The sequence below is a fragment of the Gracilinanus agilis genome, chromosome 3 (assembly GCF_016433145.1).
Source record: "Gracilinanus agilis isolate LMUSP501 chromosome 3, AgileGrace, whole genome shotgun sequence".
Classification (NCBI taxonomy): Eukaryota; Metazoa; Chordata; class Mammalia; order Didelphimorphia; family Didelphidae; genus Gracilinanus; species Gracilinanus agilis.
This window is the reverse complement of record NC_058132.1, coordinates 335,876,599-335,898,632: the sequence shown is the minus strand read 5'-3', so window position 1 is coordinate 335,898,632 and position 22,034 is coordinate 335,876,599. Positions and strand designations below refer to the sequence as shown.

Here is a 22,034-nt window from a genome sequence, read left to right as displayed (position 1 = left end):
ATTCACTGCCTCTGAGAGTGAGGGGAGTTAGGGAGAGGAAGAATATGAATCTTAAAATGTCAGAAAACAATTGCCACAAATTGTTTCTACGTAACTGGGGGAAAATCCCCTACGCTGCTTTATAGATTTCTTCTCTTAGTTTCCTAAGATGCGTCTCACAAATTACCTCATTTCATCCCTTCAGCCCAGGCAGAGGGTCTTATCCTCCCCTGGAGGTGTGGGGGTAGAAGGGATAGCATGGAATGGAGGAACTCGATGCCTCTAAATGTATTTTATCATTGCTTTCGTTTTAAGTTTAAACGCAACGACGCAAATCTGCAATGAATGAAACGCCCCTGGGGGCGGCAGTCGCAAGCAGGGACGCCCAGGTTCTTGGTAGCCAGAGGCGGGGGATGCATCCAGATCAGAACCGATCCAGTTTTGGAAGAGGCCACCAGGGAAGGGTGCAGAACGCCCCCCAACAAGCTCCCAAGACTCGGCGCCCTTCAACCCCGTCCCCCCGGTTTGGAAAGGCTGAGCCTCCAGACTCACTCAGCAGGAGGTCTCCCCCGGCGGCAGGGACAGGGCGGCTCCTGGGTCACTCCTCGGACGTGACGCCCCAAGCCACGGCTTCGGATGTCTTTCCTCCACTTCAGCGGAGGGAGTTGCAGCAGCTACCCTGCTCCCGGAGCTGCGCTCACGGAAACGCCTTTGCACTACGGCGGCAGCAACCCAGCGCTGGAATAGCAATCGCTGAGGCCAGCCGAGGTTGTCCCACGTGCCCCTCCCACATTCCCCGACGCGCTTTCCCACTAGCCCTTGCCCACCCCGGAACAAGCGGCCCCAGATTCAACTAAATGTGCCGTCATATCCGGCAGACTGAGACTTTCTCCAACCTTTTCCCGGGAAGCGGCCAAGCGAGGTGGGGCTAAACCTCCAGCCCAAGAATTCAGGCCTTAGCGCGCGCTCCCGCAGCCAATCAGCAGGCACCTTTTCGGAGCGCCCTGGTCCCACAGCTGAGAAGTTCCCGCCATAACGTCATTGTTCCGCCTCCTTGTTTGTTTTCTGTTTATCTCCTCTTCCGCGTTAAACTAGCGCCAGTTCTTCCGTAGAAGGTGTTTAGTGAATGTTCGATGAAACTATGGAATCCTGTTTGCTTCGAGTTCTCTTGCCACCCCCTATGTCATGGCTTTCCTGATCCCCTTAAGTTGCTTATTAAGATTTCCTAATTTAGTTATTTATTAAGTATTAAGCTAGTGTTTACTTCACGTGGTGTACTGAAGCCCTTTTATACTAAGCCCATCGTTAGATTTTCACTTGAATTTATATTTGGGAATTTGGCAAAAGCTACAAGTCATGGCTTGATTTATTGTTTTCTTGATTAAACAGACTTAAGAGCAGATCAGAAGGTGGTTCAGTGGAGAGCCAGTCCCAGACAGAAGAAGTCTTGGGATCAAATTTATCTCAGACACTCCGTGGGCTTGTCACTTAACACCAATTGCCTAGCCCCTACCGCTTTTGGAACCATCAATTTAAAATCTAGACATCTCAATTTTACCCCTGCCCTTTAAAGAAACCCCAATATCAGGCACACCTGGTTTGGGCTGAACGATAGACCTAAAACTGTTTGGAGACCCTAGTTTGGGTAAGATTAGTAGACATGGTTAAATACTCAGTGCCTTTATTTGTTTTAGAAGCTTCTCTCATTGTATTAAAGTCCTCCCTCAGGAAACCCAGCAACTTTTTCCTTTGTAATTATTAGAGTTGACTGCTCCCTGATACCCCTGAGGCTGGCTACAACCTCTTTGCAGCCTGCTTGCAGTTTGTTTATGCAATCTTACTGTACCAAGTTCTCCAGAGGGTATAAAAGACCCTCAAATTCTGTCCCTCTTGGGAGTTATTACCTAGCATGGCTATCCTCTCAGAAATACTGCTGTTGGTCAAATAGTGAACACTACCTCTCTCCTGATAAAGGACTTGGTTTTTCTGAACATTAAATAATATTGTGGTTTTTTCCCTAGTTAACAGAACCTATATCCATTCGGAGACTGAAAAAAATTGTAAGATCCTTGAGGGCAGGGACCGTGTTTTACCTCTTTTTGTATCTGCGAGAGCTTAGCACCTAGTAAGCACATTATCAAGGCAATGTGTTTATTTAATTGAATGAATTTTGCCTCCCACTTTAGATTGAAAGCACCTTTTGGGCAAAGACTAGATAATTTAAATAAAGCTTACCAAATAGTAGGTAAATACTAGTTACTATTATTAAATTGTTAGTAGAAAAGACTTGGATTTGAGAGATTTTCAAGTCATAAATTCCTTTTGTAAACATCACCTTAAAATCAAGTCAACAAATATTTATAAGTGACTACTGTGAGCTTGGGCATTGTGCTATGTTAGGAGTTCCCTTTCACTCTAGTCAAAGGCATATTCTAGAGATACTTGTCTTAATGGAATTAAATGAAGACATTTTCTTTTTCCCCCCAGTAATTCAATTTTATTTTCAGTTCCAAACTCTCTTCCTCTACTGCCCTTCTCCCACCCACTAAGAAGGCAAGAATTAAAACCAAAATTCCATGCAAATATGTATAAACATGCAAAAAAATTATTCCATTAGCTATGTTCAAAATATAGAGAAAATTTAATGTAGCTATCTGGAGGTGAATAGTGTATTTCCTTGAGTCATTTGGAATTGTGTTTGATCATTGTGTAGATCAGTTACTAAATCTTTCAGAGTTGATTTTCTTTACAACATTGCTGTTCCAGTGTAGATTGTTCTCCTGATTCTACATTTTTTTTTGTTCATGTAAGATATTCCAGGTTTTTCTGAAACTATTCCTTTCACCATTTCTTTTTTTTGTTTTGTTTTTGTTTTTTTTGTTTTTTTAAACCCTTGTACTTCAGTGTATTTTCTCATAGGTGGAAGATTGGTAAGGGTGGGCAATGGGGGTCAAGTGACTTGCCCAGGATCACACAGCTGGGAAGTGGCTGAGGCCGGGTTTGAACCTAGGACCTCCTGTCTCTAGGCCTGACTCTCACTCCACTGAGCTACCCAGCTGCCCCCCTTTCTCCATTTCTTATACACAATAGTTTTCCATCACATTCATCTACCATAACTTGTTCAGTCATTCCCCAATTGATGGGAGTTCCATCAGTTTTTTATTCTTTCCCCCCACAAAAAGAGCAGCTATTTATTGGAATAGTTTAATAGAAAATATTTATTTTTTAATACATGGCTGCTTTCCCTTTTTTCTTTAATCTCTTTGGAATATAGTTCTAGAAGCAATCAATCCCAGGGACAATAGCTTTTGGAGTTTAGTTCCAAATTACCTTCTAGAATGGACTAATTCACAGCTCCAACAACACTACTTTTTTCCCATGGCCTCTCTAGAATTTTCATTTTCCTTTACTGTCATTTTAGCTAATCTAATGGGTATAAAGTGATTTAGAGTTGTTTAATTTGCATTTCTAGTGCATTTTTTCCTATGGCTATTGATAGCTTGGATTTCTTTCTCTAAAAATAGCCTATTCATATCTTTTAACCATTTTTTTTTGCAAATATATCTTAGAAATGAGACCTTTATCAGAAATACTTACTGCAAAGATTTCTACCTCCAGTTTTCTGCTTCTAACTTTTGCTGCAATTTGTTGCAATTTTTCATTTAAAAAAATTATGTAATCAAAATTGCCCATTTTACCTCCTGTGAACTTATTTTTTCTTTTCTCATAAACTCTTCCCCTTTCTGTAGATCTGAGAGGTAATTTCTTCCATGCTCCACCAACTAGTTTGTGATGTCATCCTTTATGTTTAAATTGTTTACTTGGAAAAAACACAGAACTATTAGTCAGAAAAACCCGTCTTTAATCAGGATAGGGATAAGTCCAATATTCAGTCGCCACATAGAGCCCAGCATCAAGATCTACACAGGGCCTATACCCTGGGGACTCTGGAGACTGTATCCCTGGGAGAAGACATTGCACTAGATGCCAGCTCCAAAGAGGGACAGAACTTGGGGGTCTTTTATATTCTTTGGAGAACTTGGTATGGCAAGCCTGCATAGACAAACTAAGAGGTCTGCAGCCACCCTCAGGGGTATCAGGGAGCAGTCAACTATAACAATTACAAAGGAAAGGGTCAAACTAAGAGTTGTGCTTCCTGAGAGAGGACTTAATACATTGGGAGAAACTTCTAAAACAAATAAAGGCACTCAACATTTTGACTCTGTCCACAGATTCCACCCACACAAGGGTCCCCAAACAGTTTAAGGTCTATAGTTCAACCTAAAACAGGAGTACCTGGTACTGGGGTTTCTCAAAGGGCAGGGGTAAAATTGAGGTGTCCAGATTTCACATTGACAAAATTTTGTATCTATTTTGAGTTTGGCATATAGTATGAAATACTGGTTTTTGCTAGACTACTTTTCAGTTTTCCCTACAGCTTTTGTTGAATAATAAATTTTTGCCTCAATAGCTAGGATCTTTGACTTTTTCAAAAACTAGGTTCCTGTGCTTATTTGCTTCTGTGCATTGTATACCTAATCTGTTTCACTGATCAAGCTCTCTATTTCTTCTCCAGTATCTAATTGCTTTGATGATTACAACTTTGTAGTATAGTGCTGGTACTACTACTAGGTTTCCTTTCTTTAATTTTTTTCCTTTCATTTATTCTTTTTTAAAAATATTCTTCACCTTTTCTTCCCCCAGATTTAATTTTGTTCATATTTTTCTCCTATTATAAAGTAATTCTTTGGTAGTTTAATAGGTATGGCACTGAATAAGAAAATTAATTTCAGAATTATTGGCATTTTTATTATATTAGCTCAGTCTTCCCCTGAGCAATATTTCTCTAGTTATTTAGATCTGTATTTGTGTATTGTTTTGCAATTCTGTTCCTATAACTTCTGTTTATGTCCTGGCAAGTAGAGTACTGTGTATTTTATACTGTCTGTATTTTTTTTTAAATAAAAAACCCTTACCTTTTGTTTTATGATCAATATTGTGTATTGGTTCCAACGCAGAAGAGCAGTACTTGGGAAATATGTGATGTCAGATTTGAACATAGAACCTCCAATCTCTAGGCCTAGTGCTCAATCTACTGAGTCACCAAGCTGTCTCCTGTCTGTAGTAATTTTAAATGAAAATGTTTCTCCATCCTTTCTTCATGGGTCATTAATATATAGAAATGACGATGATTTGTATGGGTTTATTTTGTGCCTACAACTTTTCTTAAGTTGTTAATTGCTTCAATAAGACTTTTAGTTGACTTTCTAGGATCTGTAAAAAATAAAATTAATATATGATAACTTTAAAAATATTATGATTTTGTAAGATTTATTAATAATCACTAGAAAATAATACCATGTGCCATGCTAGCTTAGGCTGTTCAAACAACATGCCGTTCCCTGTTGCCACCATGCTGCCATAGGAAGGAAACTGGGAACACCAGCCCCTCAATTTTATACCCCTGTGTACATCAGCACATAATGACAGGAAACCAGTGGCCTCATGGGAAGTATAGTTCAAAGACCCCAAAATTTCCAATAACACAGATTCTCCAAGCAAACCATCATATCATCTGGATATTTTGTTTCCTTATTACCTATGCTTATTCTTTCATTCTTTTTCTTGTCTTATTTTTATAGCTAGTATTTCTAGTAAATTTTGAAGGTAATAGTGATAAAGGACATCCTGACTTCACCATTAATCTTACTGAAAAGGCTTCTAGCTATCTCCATTACAGAGAATACTTGTTTTTAGTTTTAGGGAGCGCTATTAATCATTTTAAGGAGAGCTCCATTTGTTCTTATGCTTTTCTGTTTTTAACAGGAATGATTATGTTTTGCCAAAAGCTTTTTCTACACCTATTGTAATTATCATAACATGGTCAGTTGTGTGTAGAGTTTTCCTAATATTGAATGAAACCAGTGTCGACATGGAAAAACACAGAACCAATAAAATAGTCAGCAAAACCAAATCTTTAATCAGGAAAGAGAGAGGTCCATTAGTACTCCACAATCACTACACAGAGCCAAGAGCTAAAAACCACACAGAGTAGATCCCTGGGGGCTCTGGGGACAATGTCTCTGAGAGAATTGACATGCTAACTAATTCTCTAAAGAGTGACACAACTTAGGGTCTTATATATCTTTTTTTTTTTTTTTTTTTTTTTTTTTTTTTTTAACCCTTGTACTTCGGTGTATTTTCTCATAGGTGGAAGATTGGTAAGGGTGGGCAATGGGGGTCAAGTGACTTGCCCAGGGTCACACAGCTGGGAAGTGGCTGAGGCCGGGTTTGAACCTAGGACCTCCTGTCTCTAGGCCTGACTCTCACTCCACTGAGCTACCCAGCTGCCCCTCTTATATATCTTTTGAGGAGCAAAGGATAGGAAGTAAGATTGATTAGTTCTAATTAGCAAAAGGAAATGATAAACTCAGGCTTGATTAACAGGAAGGGGCTAATGCTTTGCAATGGGTACAAAAAGATGTTTCCAGCCACTCGAGAAAAGTTCCTAAGGGACAGGGGCAAACTTATAGGTTTCAAAAATACAGTTGATACCAGCATTCCTAGTTTAATGTGTAGTATCCTTGTGGGTAGTCCATCATGCTCATAGTGTATGATCTATGTGATATATTATAATCTCCTTTCTAATATTTTATTTAATATTTTGCATCAGTATTCATTAGAGAAATTAGTGTAAAGTTTTCTTTATTTTGACTCTTTCTGGATTAGGTATCCAGACCATAATTTGAAATGAAAATAATTTGTTAGGAGTTTTTCCTTACCTATTTTTTCAAATAGTTATGTAGTAATGGAATTAATTTTTCTTTAAATATTTGATTGAATTAGTTTATAATTACATCTTTTCCTATTTTTCCTCCTGTTGGGAGTCTACTTATGGTTCAATTTCTTTTTCTAAGTCTGGATTATTTAAGTATTTTAGTTCTTATTCTATTAATTTGAGCAATTTATATTTTTTGGTAAAAATTCATCCATTTTATTTATGTAGTTTTATTGGCCCAACTACATGCTAATAAAACTGACTATCTGGTCTTTTCATCAGGAATGTTTGAAAGTCTTCTATTTCATTGAATACCCATTTTTTCCTCCTGAAGGATTATGCTGTTTTGTTGTGTAAGTGATTCTTGATTGAAATTCTAGCTCTTTTGCCCAGTCCCTCTGATTCTTTAATGTAGAAGAAATTGCACAATCTTGTGTTATTCTAGCTATGGTTCTATGATGTTTGAATTATTTCTTTTTGTCTGATTGAAATATTTTCTTCTTGACTTGGGAGTTCTGGAGTTTGGCTATAATATTCCCAGGAGTTATCCTTTTAGGATCTCTTTTAGGAGGTATTCAGTGAATTCTTTCCATTTCCATTTTACCCTCTGTTTCTAGAATATCAGAGCAGTTTTGATAATTTCATGAAAATAAGCTCTTTTTTTAATCATAGTTTATAGGTAGTCCAATAATTCTTAGATTATCTCTCCTGTATTTATTTTCCGGGTCAGTTGTTTTGCCAATGAGATATTTCATTTTTTATTCTATTTGTCATTCTTTTGACTTTGTCTTATTGTTTTTTGATGTCTCATGTTGTCATTAGCTTCCACTTGGCCAATTAGAATTTTTGAGATATTATTTTTTTGAGTGAACTTTTCTACCTCCTTTTCCATTTGGCCAGTTCTACTTTTTAAAGAGTTCTTTTCCTCAGTCAGTTTGTGTACCTCTTTTTCCACATGGCCAATTCTGCCTTTTAAGAAGTTCTTCTCTTTAGTTCATTTTGTATATCTTTTTTCCATTTGGTCAATTCTGTCTTTTAAGGAATTTGCTTCTTTTATCAACTGGCTTATTCTGTTATTTAAGATATTATTTTCTTCATTATTTTTTGTGCTTCCTTTACCAAGCTATTGACTTTTTTTTTAATGTTTTTCTTGGATCACTCTCATTTCTTTTCCCATTTTTTCTTCAGTCTCTCTTATTTGATTTTTTAAATCCTTTTTGAGGTCTTTCAATAATTTGTTTTGGGTTTGAGAGCAATTTCTATTTTTTTTAGAGGTTTTAGATTCATTAAGTATTGACTTTGTTGTCTTCGGAGTTTGTGTTTTGAGCTTCCTTCTCACCAAAAAAAATTTCTATTTTGAGTTTATTTTTTTTGTCATTTGTTCATTTTCCAGCCTTTCTTTTTTCTCTTAACTTAAAAACTGTTAAAGTTGGACTCTTTATATGTGGTGAAAGGAACACTATTCCAAGCTTCAGGTTTTTTGTTCAGTTGCCTTCAGAGCTCTTGGGATCTTATCTCCTTTCAATTCTTTCAAGTTAGTATGATCTAAGGAGCGGTATCTTTAATATTCTCCTGGTCTGTGAGCAACAAAATTTAGAGAGTTGCATATCTGAACATAAATATTTAGAACTTCTCATTACTCATAAATTAGTTTTAGATGGGAAATGCCATCATTTTCAAGATTTTCTTTTGTTATTTTTTATGCATTTATGGTTTTCTTCTTCTCTATTACCTGAACTGCATGTAGCAAACTATTCTTCAAAACTTGGTTCTTTACCATGTTGGTTATTATGGGGGTGGCATCAGGGATGTACAACTGCCTCAGATTAGCTGAATAATATTCTGCTTTGCTGCTATGTGCAATAAAGAAGGTACAGAAGGCTTTGACATCTTCTTCCTGAAGTCCCAGGGCCTCTAAAACTGTCTCCCATACAACTCTAATCTGTTTGTTATTGTTTTTTCGCTTAAGAACAGTGGCCAAAGTGGGAAGCCCTCTTGCTAAGTCTGGAAGTTTCTCAAGCACCTGAGAATGTAGGTAGTGAAGTGTTTCAATGATGTAGCTGTAGAATATATTTAATTCCAAAGAAGTGAACCTATAAAAAGGGTGGGAAAAGTTTTTGAGAAACAAAACTATTTTCTGCAGACATAAGAACAAGTTCCATTAAGAGAAACCAGTTTAAAATGATAAACCTGACAAGTAAACCACATTTTTTTTTTCTGGGAAAAGAAAAAGTATTTAAGAAGCACCTAGATTATAATGAGTTGCTACTTAGGCTTCATTGCATCTAGGGAAATATGTTCTTTCAGGGCCCATTATTGCAATAGCATTGGGAAATACAGAGTTGGATAACCATTAAAATAATAAACACCTACTAAGTCATGAAAAAGTCCATTCCTCCCCCCCATTTTGTGTGATCTTTAAAAAAAATTTAAAAATGTTAATAACAAATTTCCATATAAGTTTTCTGAAGTTATATGATCCAAGTTGTCTCCCTCCTTTCTTCCCTCCCAGCTCTCAGAGCTGGGAAGCAATTCAATCTGGGTTATCTATGTACTATCATACAAAACCCATTTTCAAATTATTCATTTTTATAAGTGAATAAATTTATAAAACCAAAACCCCAAAACATATATCCAAATAAGTAAGTGATGATATGTTTTCATCTGCATTTCCACTCCAACAGTTCTTTCTTTAGAGGTGGATAGCATTCTTTTTTTTTTTTTTTTTTTTTTTTAAACCCTTGTACTTTCGGTGTATTGTCTCATAGGTGGAAGAGTGGTAAGGGTGGGCAATGGGGGTCAAGTGACTTGCCCAGGGTCACACAGCTGGGAAGTGGCTGAGGCTGGGTTTGAACCTAGGACCTCCTGTCTCTAGGCCTGACTCTCACTCCACTGAGCTACCCAGCTGCCCCATAGCATTCTTTTTCATAAGTCCTTCAGAATTGTTCTGGATCATTATATTGCTGTTAGTAGCTAAGTCTATCACATTTGATCATTTCACAATATTACTGTTACTGTGTACAATGTTTCCCTAGTTGCGCTTAATTCATTCTGCATCGTTCACGTAGGTCTTTCCAGTTCCTTCTGAAATCATCCTGTCCATTCTTTATAGCACAATAGTATTCCATTACTGTAATTTACCACAATTTGTTCATCCATTTCCCAATTGAGGGACATCCCTTTAGTTTCCAATTCTTTGCCACCACAAAAAGTGCAGCTATAAATACTTTTGTACAAACAGGTCCTTCCCATTTTTTTTTTAAAATCTCTTTGCTATACAAACCTAGTACTGGTATTACTGGATCAAAAGGCATCCATTCTTTTAAAACCCTTTGGGCATAATTCCAAGTTGCCCTCCTGAATGACTGGTTCAGTTCACAACTCTATCAGCAATGCATTAGTGTACCAATTTTGCCACATTCTCTCCAACATTTATCATTTTCCTTGGCTGTCATATTGGCCAATCTGATAGGTATGAAATAGTACCTCAGAGTTGTTTTAATTTGCTTTTCTTTAATTAAGAGTGATTTAGAACATTTTTTCATATGACTATTAATAGCTTTGATTTCTTCATCTGAAAATTGTCTATTCATATCTTTTGACCATTTATCAATTTGGGAATGACTTGGATTTTTATAAATTTGATTTAGTTACTTTATATATTTGAGAATTGAGACCTTGCGACCTTCATTAGAGAAATTTGTTATAAATTTTTTCCCAGTTTGTTTCCCTTGTAATAGTGATTCCCAAAGTGGGCACCACTGCCCCCTGGTGGGTGCTGCAGCAATCTAGGGAAGTGGTGATGGCCACAGGTATATTTGGGGGCAATGAATAACTGTAAGGGGGCAGTGATAGTATTTGACAGGGGGCGCTAAGTAATATTTTTTCTGGAAAGGGGGCGGTAGGCCAAAAAAGTTTGGGAACCACTGCCTTGTAATATTAATTACATTGGTTTTGTTGTATAAAACCTTTTTAATTTAATATAATAAAAATTATCCATTTTATATCATGTAATATTCTCTATCTGTTTGGTCATAAATTCTTCCCTTCCACAGACCTGATAGGTAAACCATTCTGTGTTCCCCTAATTTACTTATAATATCACTATATGTTTAAATCATATATGCATTTTGACCGTATCCTGGTATAGGGTGTGAGATATGATCTAAACCTAATTTTTATCATACTATTTTCCAATTTTCCCAGCAGTTTTTAGCAAACAGTGAGTTCTTATCCCAAAAGTTGGTATCTTTGGATTTATCAAACACTAAATTGCTGAGGTCATTTACCCCTAATCTAATCCATCAATCCCCCTTATATTTCTTAGCCAGTACCAGATTGTTTTGATGATTACTGCTTTATAATATAGTTTAAGATCTGGTACTGCTAGGCCACCATCTTTCACTTTTTTCCCCCAGAAGTTCTCTTGATATTCTTGACCTTTTGTTCTTTTAGATGAATTTTATTATTTTTTCTAGTTCTATAAAATAGGTTTTTTTAGTCTGATTAGCATGGCACTATGTAAGTAAATTAATTTAGATAGGATTGTCATTTTTGTTATATTAGCTCAGCCTACCCATGAACAATTAATGTTTTTCTAGTTGTTTAGATCTAACTTTATTTGAGTGAAAAGTGTTTATAATTGTGTTAATATAATTCCTGCATTTGTCTTGGCAAATAGATTCCCAAGTATTTTATATTGTTTAGAGTGATTTTAAATGGAATTTCTTTTTCTAACTCTTGCTGCTAGGCTTTGTTGGAAATATTTTGTGTGATCTTACTTGATCTCTAGAACTGCTGTCCACATCTCATCTTGGACTGTCTGGCTTGCCAAAGTCTTTCTGTGAAATTCAAACTTTTTAGTCAGATTTTCCATGGCAGAGTCCAATTCTTCAAACTCTGTCTTCAAGGTCTGGAGTTTGTTCTCTACCCTAAAGAATGGGAAAATCAAGCTTTAGTCAAGGGTGGTGGGGCACATCTGTAATCTCAACTACCAAGAACACTGAGCTAGGCAAATTCTTGAGGTCCTAAATTCGGAGCTGCAGTGGTTAGACATTACCTAGTTAAACATTAATGTGATAAAGGGTGAGGAGAGTGATACCAGGTTGCCTAAGGAGGAGGGAACCAGCCTACATAGGAAATGGAGCAGGTTAATGGTCCTATGACTACCAGTAGGGGGATTAGGCCATAAATAGCCCCTATATTTACAGCTTGAGCTAGGTGGGAAAACCAAGAAGAAAGACGGAAAGAAAGAAAGGAAGGCACGAAGAAAGAATGGAAGGAAAGAAGAAAAGAAAAAAGAAAGGAGGAAAGAAAGATGTTTAATTTTAGATTAATGGGCAGAGTTGATTGAGCTGCTGTACTGACATACAGCCTGACTGCTTTGACAGTGACTAATCTAAATTTCATCAGTAATAATTAGAAATCTTCAAAAACAGCTCTTCCAGGTAGTAGAAAAGGAGAAGCAGAACATTCCAGCTCTTTCATAGTTACTCTAGCAAAAATGAAAAAAGAACAGCTGACCTGATTAATGATCATGAAATCCAAAGAGTATCCACAGCAAGTGCACTTTTGTTAGCCCATGTCTGCACAAGGAGATAATCAGAAACTTTTTGGCGATAGGGATGGGGCTCAGCAAGAAAAGCCTTGCCCAAGAGTTTAGCTAACAGGTGCTCCAAATTGGAAACTGGTGACAAAATAGAGGAGCCCCTGGAGCCTGCAGCTTTGTGTAAGGACAAAGACACAAGTGTCTAGACCAGATTCTAGCCAAAGACTAGCTGTGTTACTCTGACCTCAAACTAAAGCCCAGGATCTTGCAGGGCTTGGCCCATTATTGGGATGTACCTTGGATCAAACTATCCTGGCACAGACTGAACTGCATAGACCATCATGGCAGAGTATGCTGGCCAGAACTGCTCCTGAGTCCTTATAGAATGGGGTGCTCATTATCCAATTTTCAGATAGTATAGATCAGGACCTCATTATTCCTCCAAGGAGTTCATAAATTCTGACTCTGACCCAAAGTCCCATTGTAAAAGAAAAAAAATATCAGTAGTGTGCATTTTAGACACAAGTCTGACAGACACAATTTTTACTATTAAGTAGTATTCTAAATTCAAGCATTTCTAGCTTAGAGAGAGAAATACCTAATCTGACTTAGTTACCTTAAGCTCAGACATCTCTCTTTCCCTAAGACAATTTGAAGTACTAATTATAGCCATCTTGAACAAAGAAAAGGTTATAATATGTTAAAATAGAGTTTGGGGTTAAATCTGCTTTTACACAGTTCAGGAAATAAGGCTGGAAAATGAGCATAGAGACAGAACCAATGATGATAAATATTATATTTAACCAGAAGCCAGCTATGGTTCAAGACAAATTCAGAAGAAGACAACCATTCCATGTCGTTGATCAGCAAAACCTCAAAGAAAATCACTGAATTATCACATTGGAATTCCTTGAAGGAAGAGTTTTTTAATGATTATGTAAATGAAGTGAGCCCTCCATAGAAAAGAACTGGAAGTAGAATAACTAGATTACTAAGGTGGAAAACTTAAGTAAACAGATTCCTTGAAAATTAATTTGGATGAAACAGAGATCAATAATTCCTTGAGACAACAATAAGAATTGCAACAAAACTTAAAGACTAAAAAAAATAGAAAGAAAGTCAGATACCTCTTATCAAAAACAAATGACCTAGAAAACAGGCCTAGAAAAGATAATTTTTAAATTATCAGATTCCTGAATGCCATGATTGTAAAAAATACAGATAATATATTTCCAGATGATCACAAATTAAAATGTGAAAATTTATTTAAAGCAGAGGGTAAGGCAAAAAAAAAGAAAGCCATTGGACTCCTAGAACCCCCCAAATGAAGATGTCAAGTAATGCTATAGCCCAATTGAAGAGCTTCCAGGTCAAAGAAAAAAATACTGTGAACAGTCTGAATGAAAGAGTTCAGGACCCACAGCCAGGGTTACACAAGACCTGTCAGCTACATAAAAGAAAAGAGTGTGGAATACAGTATTTCAAAAGGCAAAAGATAAAGGTTTAGAAACATGAATAATTACCCAGAAATCCTCAAACACAAGCAGCTCTTCTTTAAATGAAAAAACTTTCACTTAATTTTGGTGGTTCATCTAATTATAACCCTATTTTTCTAATTCCTTTTAATGCTAAATTTCTTTTTCTAATTCCTTTTTTTTTTTTTTTTTAAACCCTTACCTTCCGTCTTGGAGTCAATACTGTGTATTAGCTCCAAGGCAGAAGAGTGGTAAGGGTAGGCGATGGGGGTCAAGTGACTTGCCCAGGGTCACACAGCTAGGAAGTGTCTGAGGTCAGATTTGAACCTAGGACCTCCAGTCTCTAGGCCTGGCTCTCAATCCACTGAGCTACCCAGCTGCCCCCTTTCTAATTCCTTTTAATGCTAAATTTCTTTCTCCAACTAGAATTCTACTTCTACTTTCTTTACCACTTATTGCTCTGTTCTTAATATTCTGCATTTTAAGTCACTATTAAAAGCCTCTTTCTTATTATCTTCCATGACATTCTGTTCGCCTAGTTTTCTTATGTTTCTACTTTCTTCTTCTCTGTCTCCTTTTTTGAGGCTTCTACCTTCCTACTAAAGGGGACTGTTTCCCTAAGTTAGTGTTCAGCCCTTTTGTGCTTCTTTCTTTATATTACTTCTTATTTGTTTATTTTTAAACTCTTACTTTTTATCTTAGTATCAATTCTAAGACAGAATGGCAAACCTTTTAGAACCTTTTACACCACCAACCCAGAGACTGAGTGTCCTCCCTCCCCACCCCCCCATTACCCCAAACAAGAATGGGAGAAAGGGAGGGAGTGGCCCAAGTACTCCACTCAGGGGAAGGAGTACATGCTTCCATTGAGCTGCTGGGCAGAAGGGTGGGGAGACACGGTGGAAAGGGAGAAGGGAGAAGCTGTGTGGAGTCCCTCTGCCTTTATCCTGGAAATTTTTGTTGTCCTCAATTTTCCTTGCCTCGCTTGTCTCATTCTGAGCTAACCATGCCTACATCCATACAGAAAAATGCTATGCTTTGTTATCATTTTGTCACCTGCTCCTAACTTCCATCTTATATATACATATATACACATCTTTATAAAATCTAAGTTGGTTGAGAAGTTCCCTGTCAGGGGGTACTGAAGGGATAAGAAGAATGAAATGTGAAAAGAAGGATGACACAAACACAATTGGGGGTTAGAAGGACCAGTGAAGCTGGTAGCTGTCAGACACAAGGTTTATTGGAAATAGCTACTATTTTATAGAGAGGGCAAAACAAGCTGGGGTCTTTGCTCAAGCTTTCACATACACAATGAAAGTAAATGATTGGTAAAGTGGTACAATGTAACCTTGTTTACCTCATCGAGTCTACACAATGGATTCTATAGGATCATAAATCAACATGTAACAGCCTAACTTAGATTCTCAAGGAAATGTATACATCAGTGATTTTGTAGGGTGAGGGGGTGGGGTGAGGGAGACCTCGGGGGAGGGGTGAGCTACCTGACCAACATCAGCTGTTCTATGGTCCTCAGCTTTGCTGAGGTTCTTAGGCTTTTGCCTCCTACAGTTCCCTGGGCAAATGCACACAATGCTCCATTAGACTGTAAGCTTCTCAATAACAGGAACCATCTCTTGCCTTTTTTTGCATCTTGGGTATTTAGTACAGTGCCTGGAACACTGGAGGCCCTTAATCAATGTTTATTGATTGACTGACTGATTCCAATCAAACAAATATCTCTACTCTTCACTTGCTGGCTATTTTTGTATTTCTTCATGGCTCCCATCACTCCCTCAGGCTAATTTTCCCTATTGTACTCCTTTATCTTCCTCTAACTCTGGACAAAACTTACCCATTTGTCAAGTTCCAGACATATTACTCTTCTGAACATACCATGTGCTTCACTGTCATAAACTCATAAACTTAATATTTTGTGCTTATCTGGCATAGATGTTATGTTAGTGTAGTCAAAACAGATTAAGAAGGAAAAACTAAGATGCTGCTAGAATGAAAGGAAAACTAGCTAGCATTTATATAGGATGTTTAAGGTTTACAAAGCACTTTACAAACATGAACTAATTTTTTCTTTTTTTTTTTAATTCTTAACATTCATCTTAGACTCAATACTATGAATTGGTTTCAAGGCAGAAGAGTAATAAAGGCTAGGCAATGGGGATTAAGTGACTTGCCTAGGGTCACACAGCTAGGAAGTGTCTGAGGCCGAATTTGAAGCCAGGATCTTCTATCTCTAGGCCTGGCTCTCAATCCACTGAGCTGTCCTCAACTCATTTTATCTTCACAACTCTAGGAGGTAGGTGCTATTATTATTACCAATATTTACAGATGAGGAAACTGAGCCAAAGACTAAGTGACTTGCTCAGGGTCACATAGCTAGTAATGTCTGAGGCTGAATTAAACTCAAATCTTCCTGACTCTAAATCTGGGACTCTATCCAGTGTGCCACCTACCTTTCTCTGCCTTAAAACTATAGAGCTATAGTGTTCTTATTATATGTGAAATAATGTGGATTTTTATAATATTGATCTTTCCTCATCTGTTGAGAGAAGCTGCAGCAGAATTAGAGCTGCCCTTAAATCATAAGAAACAGTTGAAGCAAGTTCAGTGAGCAGAATCAGGAGAACATAGTACCCAGTAACAGCAGTGTTATAAGGAAAATTAACTGTGAAAGACTTAGCAATTCTGATTAAGACAATGAGAAGACAATCCAAAGGACCTATGATAAGAAATGCTATCTACCTCCAGAGTGAGAGTTGATGGACTTTGAGTGCAGATTGAAGCAGATTTATTTTACTCTCTTTTGTTGCGTTGTGTTTTCTTTTGCAATGTGGTTAATCTGGAAATATATTTTGAATGAGTTCACACATAAAACTGATATCAAATTGTTTGCCATCTCAAAGAAAAGGGAAGCTATGAAAGGGAGAGAATTTAGAACTCAAATTTTTAACAAGTAGTTACAAATTTTTACATGTAATTGGGAAATATTTAGTGAAATAAATAAAAGTAAATTTAAAAAAAGGCAATGATGACAACATTAGGATGAGCTCTGTAGATCTTAGCCAAGTTGGATAGCTCCTTTGAGCCAGGATCGAGAGCCACTAGCAGATGGCTGTTCATAAAGATCTATGCCCCTAAAGCCAATACTGTGGGTTGATAAAAGTCTCTCAGGAATAGCTGGGTGGCACAGTGGATAGAGTCCTGGATTTGGAGTCAGGAAGATCTGAGTTCAATTTAGCCTCAGACATTTATTAGCTGTGTGACCCTGAGCACTTATCCTTGGTCTCAGTTTCCTTATCTGTAAATGATAGGGAAAACAGTTATATATGAGTCTGCTCATAAAACAGTGACCAATATAGAAGTATATTTTGCATGAAGATAAAACTAAAGTTAAAAAAGATTATGGGAATAATAATTGTATCTACCTCCCACAATTGCCGTGAAGATAAAATGAATTGGGGAAAGGTAGGTGACTCAGTGGACTGAGAGCCAGACCTGGAGCCAGGAGGTCCTGGGTTCAAATATGGCCTCAGATAGGGGACGATTTATTTATTTTTTATAATGACCTTAATAATAATCAACAAAAACAAACGAAGCACAAAAAGAGGTGAGTACATGAAATGCCAAATTTAAAAAATGTGCACATTAAATTTGACAAGAAAAAGAAGAAGCAGGCACAGCACAGAATGGGTTATTCATGATTCTGTGCCTGAAGCTCCATGTCTTGCCTTTTACAAAGGAACTGGAGTACATGTACACATACACATACTTTGTTTGATGACAGGACAAGTAGAATATTTTTTATCTGAATACCAAGATTTACATGTTCTAGCCTGCGGGTCACTTTAACAAGAACAGGAATCTAATTAGTAGACCCCATACTCCCAGCACAACTTCACTGCCTCCTCTACCTTTGTGCCGTCACCCTCCACCTTCCCAGAAAACCTCAGCCGAGCTCCCCATCCCCCATGGCCCCACCACAACCCCCACTAGTTGTTAGTGACCTTTTCATTGCTTCTTTCAGGGGATGGAGGGATGAGGCCTCACTGGTCATCTTCATAAAAAGGAAAAAGGTGATAAATATGAAGAAACTGATTTAGATTTGAATCCAGTCTTCCTATCCGGGAATAGTGAGCAACAGCATGAATATAGGATATAAATTCACCCTGAGGTCACTCGGCCCTGAAAGCTTTTAATAGCCAGGACACCTAAATATAGTTTCAAAGGACAGACATGCAAACTTAGATGGCTAGGAACATACCACATATTTGCCCTGATTAGTGTAATCAGTCTTAATATACTAATATACTGTTCAGAACTGGGTATAGTTGTAACAGTGTGTTTGACTGCATATACATATACACACACAAAATTATGTAGTGCCTCACATAAAAGGAGAGGTAAATCTGGGACAAAGAAATTACTTTGAAATTTTAACAACTTCATGAGTTGTATACTTCAAAGCACTAGGTTTTTTATTTATTTGTTTTAAACCCTTACCTTCTGTCTTGGAGTCAATACTGTGTATTGGTTCCAAGGCAGAAAAGTGATAGGGGCTAGGCAATGGGGTTAAGTGACTTGCCCAGGACCACACAGCTAGGAAGTGTCTGAAGTCACATTCGAATCTAGGACATCCTGTCTCTGGACCTGGCTCTCAATCCACTGAGCCCCCAGCTGCCCCCAGTTGCCCCCAGCATTAGGTTTTTTTAAATAATTTTTTGTTTTTCCCCTCAATTACATATAAGAACAATTTTAAACATTCTTTTTATTTTATTTTATTTTTTGTTGTCATACAAAACCTACTTCCATATTGGTCATTGTTGTAAGAGCAAACTCATATGCAATCAAAATTCCAAAATAAAACCAAAAATACACTGATGTGAAAGATGATTTCCAAGAGTTTTTTCTCTGGAGGTGGATAGCATTCCCCAGGATAAGTCTTTTAGGATTATACCAGATCTTAACTTTCTTTAAAAAAAAACATTTTTTTAAATTCCTAATTCTCTCCCTCCTTTCTCCCTTCCCTGAGACAGCAAGCAATCTGATATAGGTTAAACATGTAGAAAAATGTAAAACATATTTTCATATTAGTCATTTTGTGGAAGAAAATTCAAACAAAACAAACAAATAAGAAAGCGAAAATAGTATGCTTCCGTCTGCATTCAGATTTCATCAGTTCTTTCTCTGTAGGCAGATGGCATTTTTCTTAATTTATTCCTTTGGGATTGTCTTAGATCATTGAATTGCTGAGAATAATTAAGTCATTCACAGTTGATCATCATACAATATTGCTGTTAATTATATATAGTGTGCTCCTGGTTCTGCTCCCTTCACTCTGCATCAGTTCATGTAAGTCTTTACAGTTTTTTCTGGAATCATCTTGCTCATTATTTCTTATGGGACAATTGTATCCCATTAAAATAACATACTACAACTTGTTTAGCCATCCCCCAAATGAAGGACATCTTCTCAGTTTCCAGTTCTTTGCCTTCACAAAAAGCTGCTATAAGTATTTTTGTATGAATAGGTTCTTTCCCCATGTTTTGAGCCTTTTAGGGATGCAGATTTAGTAGTGGTATTTCTGTATCAAAGGGCATACACAGTTTTATAGCCTTTTGAGCACAGTTCCAAATTATTTCCCAGAAAAGTTAAATCAGTTCACAACTCCACCAACAATGTATGTGTCCCAATTTTCCCATATCCCTTCCAACTTATTGTTTTCCTTTTCTGTCATATTAGTCAAACTGCTAAATATGAAGTGCTACCTCATAATTGTTTTTATTTGCATTTCTCTAATCAATAGTGATTTAGAGTATTTTTTCATATGACTATACATAGGTTTGATTTATTTATCTAAAAACTGCTTGTTTGTATCCTTTGACCATTAATCAAGTGGGGAATGATTTGTATTCTTATAAATTTGACTCAGTTCTCTATATATTTGAGAAATGAGACCTTTATAAGAAAGATTTGCTATAAAATCTCCCCCACTCCCCAGTTTTCTGCTTTCCTTCTAATCTTGGTTGTATTGTTTTTGTTTGTACAAAACCTTTTAAATTTAATATAATCAATTATCCATTTTCTAGGGGGCAGCTGGATGGCTCAGTGGATTGAGAACCAGGCCTAGAGACGGGAGGTCCTAGGTTCCAATCTGGCCTTGGACACTTCCTAGCTGTGTGACCCTGGGCAAGTCACTTAACCCCCATTGCCTAGCCCTGTAACAAATAAAATTAATATAGAAAGATATATATATATATATATAAAAGATATTAGGGTTTTAAAAAGTAAAAAAAAAACCAATTATCTATTTTCTATCTTAAAATATTCCCTATCTCTTGTGTGGTCATAAATTCTTCCCTTATTCATAGATCTAATAGGTAGACTTTTCCATGCTCCCCTAATTTGCTTATGGTATTACCCTTTTGGTCTAAATCATGCATCAGTTTTGACCTTATCTTAGCATATAAGGTGGATGTTGGTCTATACCTAGTTTCTGTCTATTGTTTTCCAGTTTTCTTAGCTGTTTTTGTCAGCTAGTGCTATATTACCCATTTCTTCTTCTTGTCATCATCATTATAGCTAGCATTTATGTAATGTTTTAAAGTTTGCAAAATGCTTTCTTTCATTTGATCTTTACAACATTGTGAGATAGGAAATAACATTATTCCCATTTTATGGATGCAGAAACTGAGGCACAGGGAGGTTAAGTGACTTGATCAGAGTGACACAGCTATTAAGTGTCTAAGGAAGAATTTGAATTTAGATCTTTCTAACTTCAGGTCCAATGAATGCTCTGTCCATAGTGCCAATATCTATAATATAGATGTGTGGCAAGCCATTAAATTACTCTTGTTTCAGTTTCCTCTTCTTTAAAATGAGGATTAGAATGGCACCTACTTTTTTTATAAAGATATTTTATTTGATCAGTTACAGGTAATAATTTTCCACAAAAGTTTTGTGAAAGTTGTAAAATTCAGATTGTCCTCCTCCCTCCTATCTCAGAGCTGGTAAGTAATTTGATCTGGGTTATACATGTATTATCATACAAAACCTATCACTATATTCTTCATTTTTGTAAGAGAATACTTCTATGAAACCAAATTCCAAAACAAAAACCCAAATAAACTAAAGTGAAAAATTACGTGCTTTGATCTATATTCTCATCCTAGTAGTTCTTTTTCTGAGGTGGATAGCATTTTGTCATCAGTTCCTGATAATTGTCCTGGATCATTATATTGCAGTTGATCATTCTACAATATTGCTGTTACTGTGTACAATGCTCTCCTCCCAGGATTATTTTGAGGACAAAATGAGATAATATACACCATGTGCTTTTCAACTCTTGAAGTTTTATTTAAATTCTACCTCATATTATGTTGACTCCTGATGTCTTTTATAATAATTCTAGCAAGCAAGTCATTTTTAACATGTTACATCTTGCTTATGTGCTTTATCAGTCTTGCCCTTGTCCTCTGAGGTGTTTTTAATTTTAATTCTCCTAAGGTTGTGACATTACATAATTCTTAGCCATGTAATATTATTGGAAGGATAATGGTTGTTGTGGAAGAAATGAGTTTTTGCTGCAGAAAGCATTTGGGGATTATTGAAAACATTAGGAAATTTCTCAAATATAAATTCAGCCCTAGATCCTCCTCCTACTCAATTCTGGGTGCAGCTTGTTTTCCATCTGCAGCTCTTGCCTTACATTCCTCCCTTTTATGTACTCTCTGTTCTAACTAACCTAGACTCCTGGCTTTCCCCGATCTCATCCTGTACTGTTCCGTCTCTTATCATTGATAGACTATCCCTTGTGCTTAGAACATATTTTATTCATACCTTTGCCCATTGATATGCCTATGATATGACACGCCCATTTAACACAAACCCATGTATGTAAATTGCTTTTAAAGCCATATATTAATTCTTATTATTGTTATTCTTTACGTAAACTTCAAGGGCCAATTCAGGGGCCAACTTCTCCATGAAGCTGTCTGTGAGTCATGTTATATGGAAATAAGGAAAGAGCAGGAGCAGGAGCAGGAGCAGGAGCTGTTGGAAAGGCAGAAACAGGAAGGTTCCAGAATTCTAGGGAAGTGACAGAGCTTCTTCTAGGAGACCACTGAAGCTGGAGGTTGAGTTGGTCTATCTCCTTGGGTGGACCTTGTGAGTTTGACTATTCTACCTCTCCTGTGGTTGTCCTTCTGATCCAACTACTGCTTCCTGTGTACCCATTTGT

General features: G+C 37.0%; 2 protein-coding genes across 2 annotated transcripts in view; both read right to left on the bottom strand.

Moving 5' to 3' along the window:
* Nucleotides 1-605, bottom strand: part of RNF168 (ring finger protein 168) — a 36,355-nt gene extending 35,750 nt beyond the window's left edge. The window contains exon 1 of the mRNA XM_044666718.1: nucleotides 532-605. The gene's annotated coding sequence lies outside the window, so the exon portion shown is untranslated. The remainder of the gene's footprint in view (nucleotides 1-531) is intronic.
* A 7,386-nt stretch (nucleotides 606-7,991) lies between these two features.
* SMCO1 (single-pass membrane protein with coiled-coil domains 1) lies at nucleotides 7,992-17,858 on the bottom strand. The gene is made up of 3 exons (XM_044666717.1): nucleotides 17,803-17,858; nucleotides 11,539-11,688; nucleotides 7,992-8,850 (listed from the first exon to the last, which is right to left on the bottom strand). The coding sequence occupies exons 1-3, from the start codon at nucleotides 17,856-17,858 to the stop codon at nucleotides 8,457-8,459; spliced, it is 600 nt and encodes a 199-aa protein (XP_044522652.1). The 3' UTR covers nucleotides 7,992-8,456.
* Nucleotides 17,859-22,034: the final 4,176 nt, after the last annotated feature.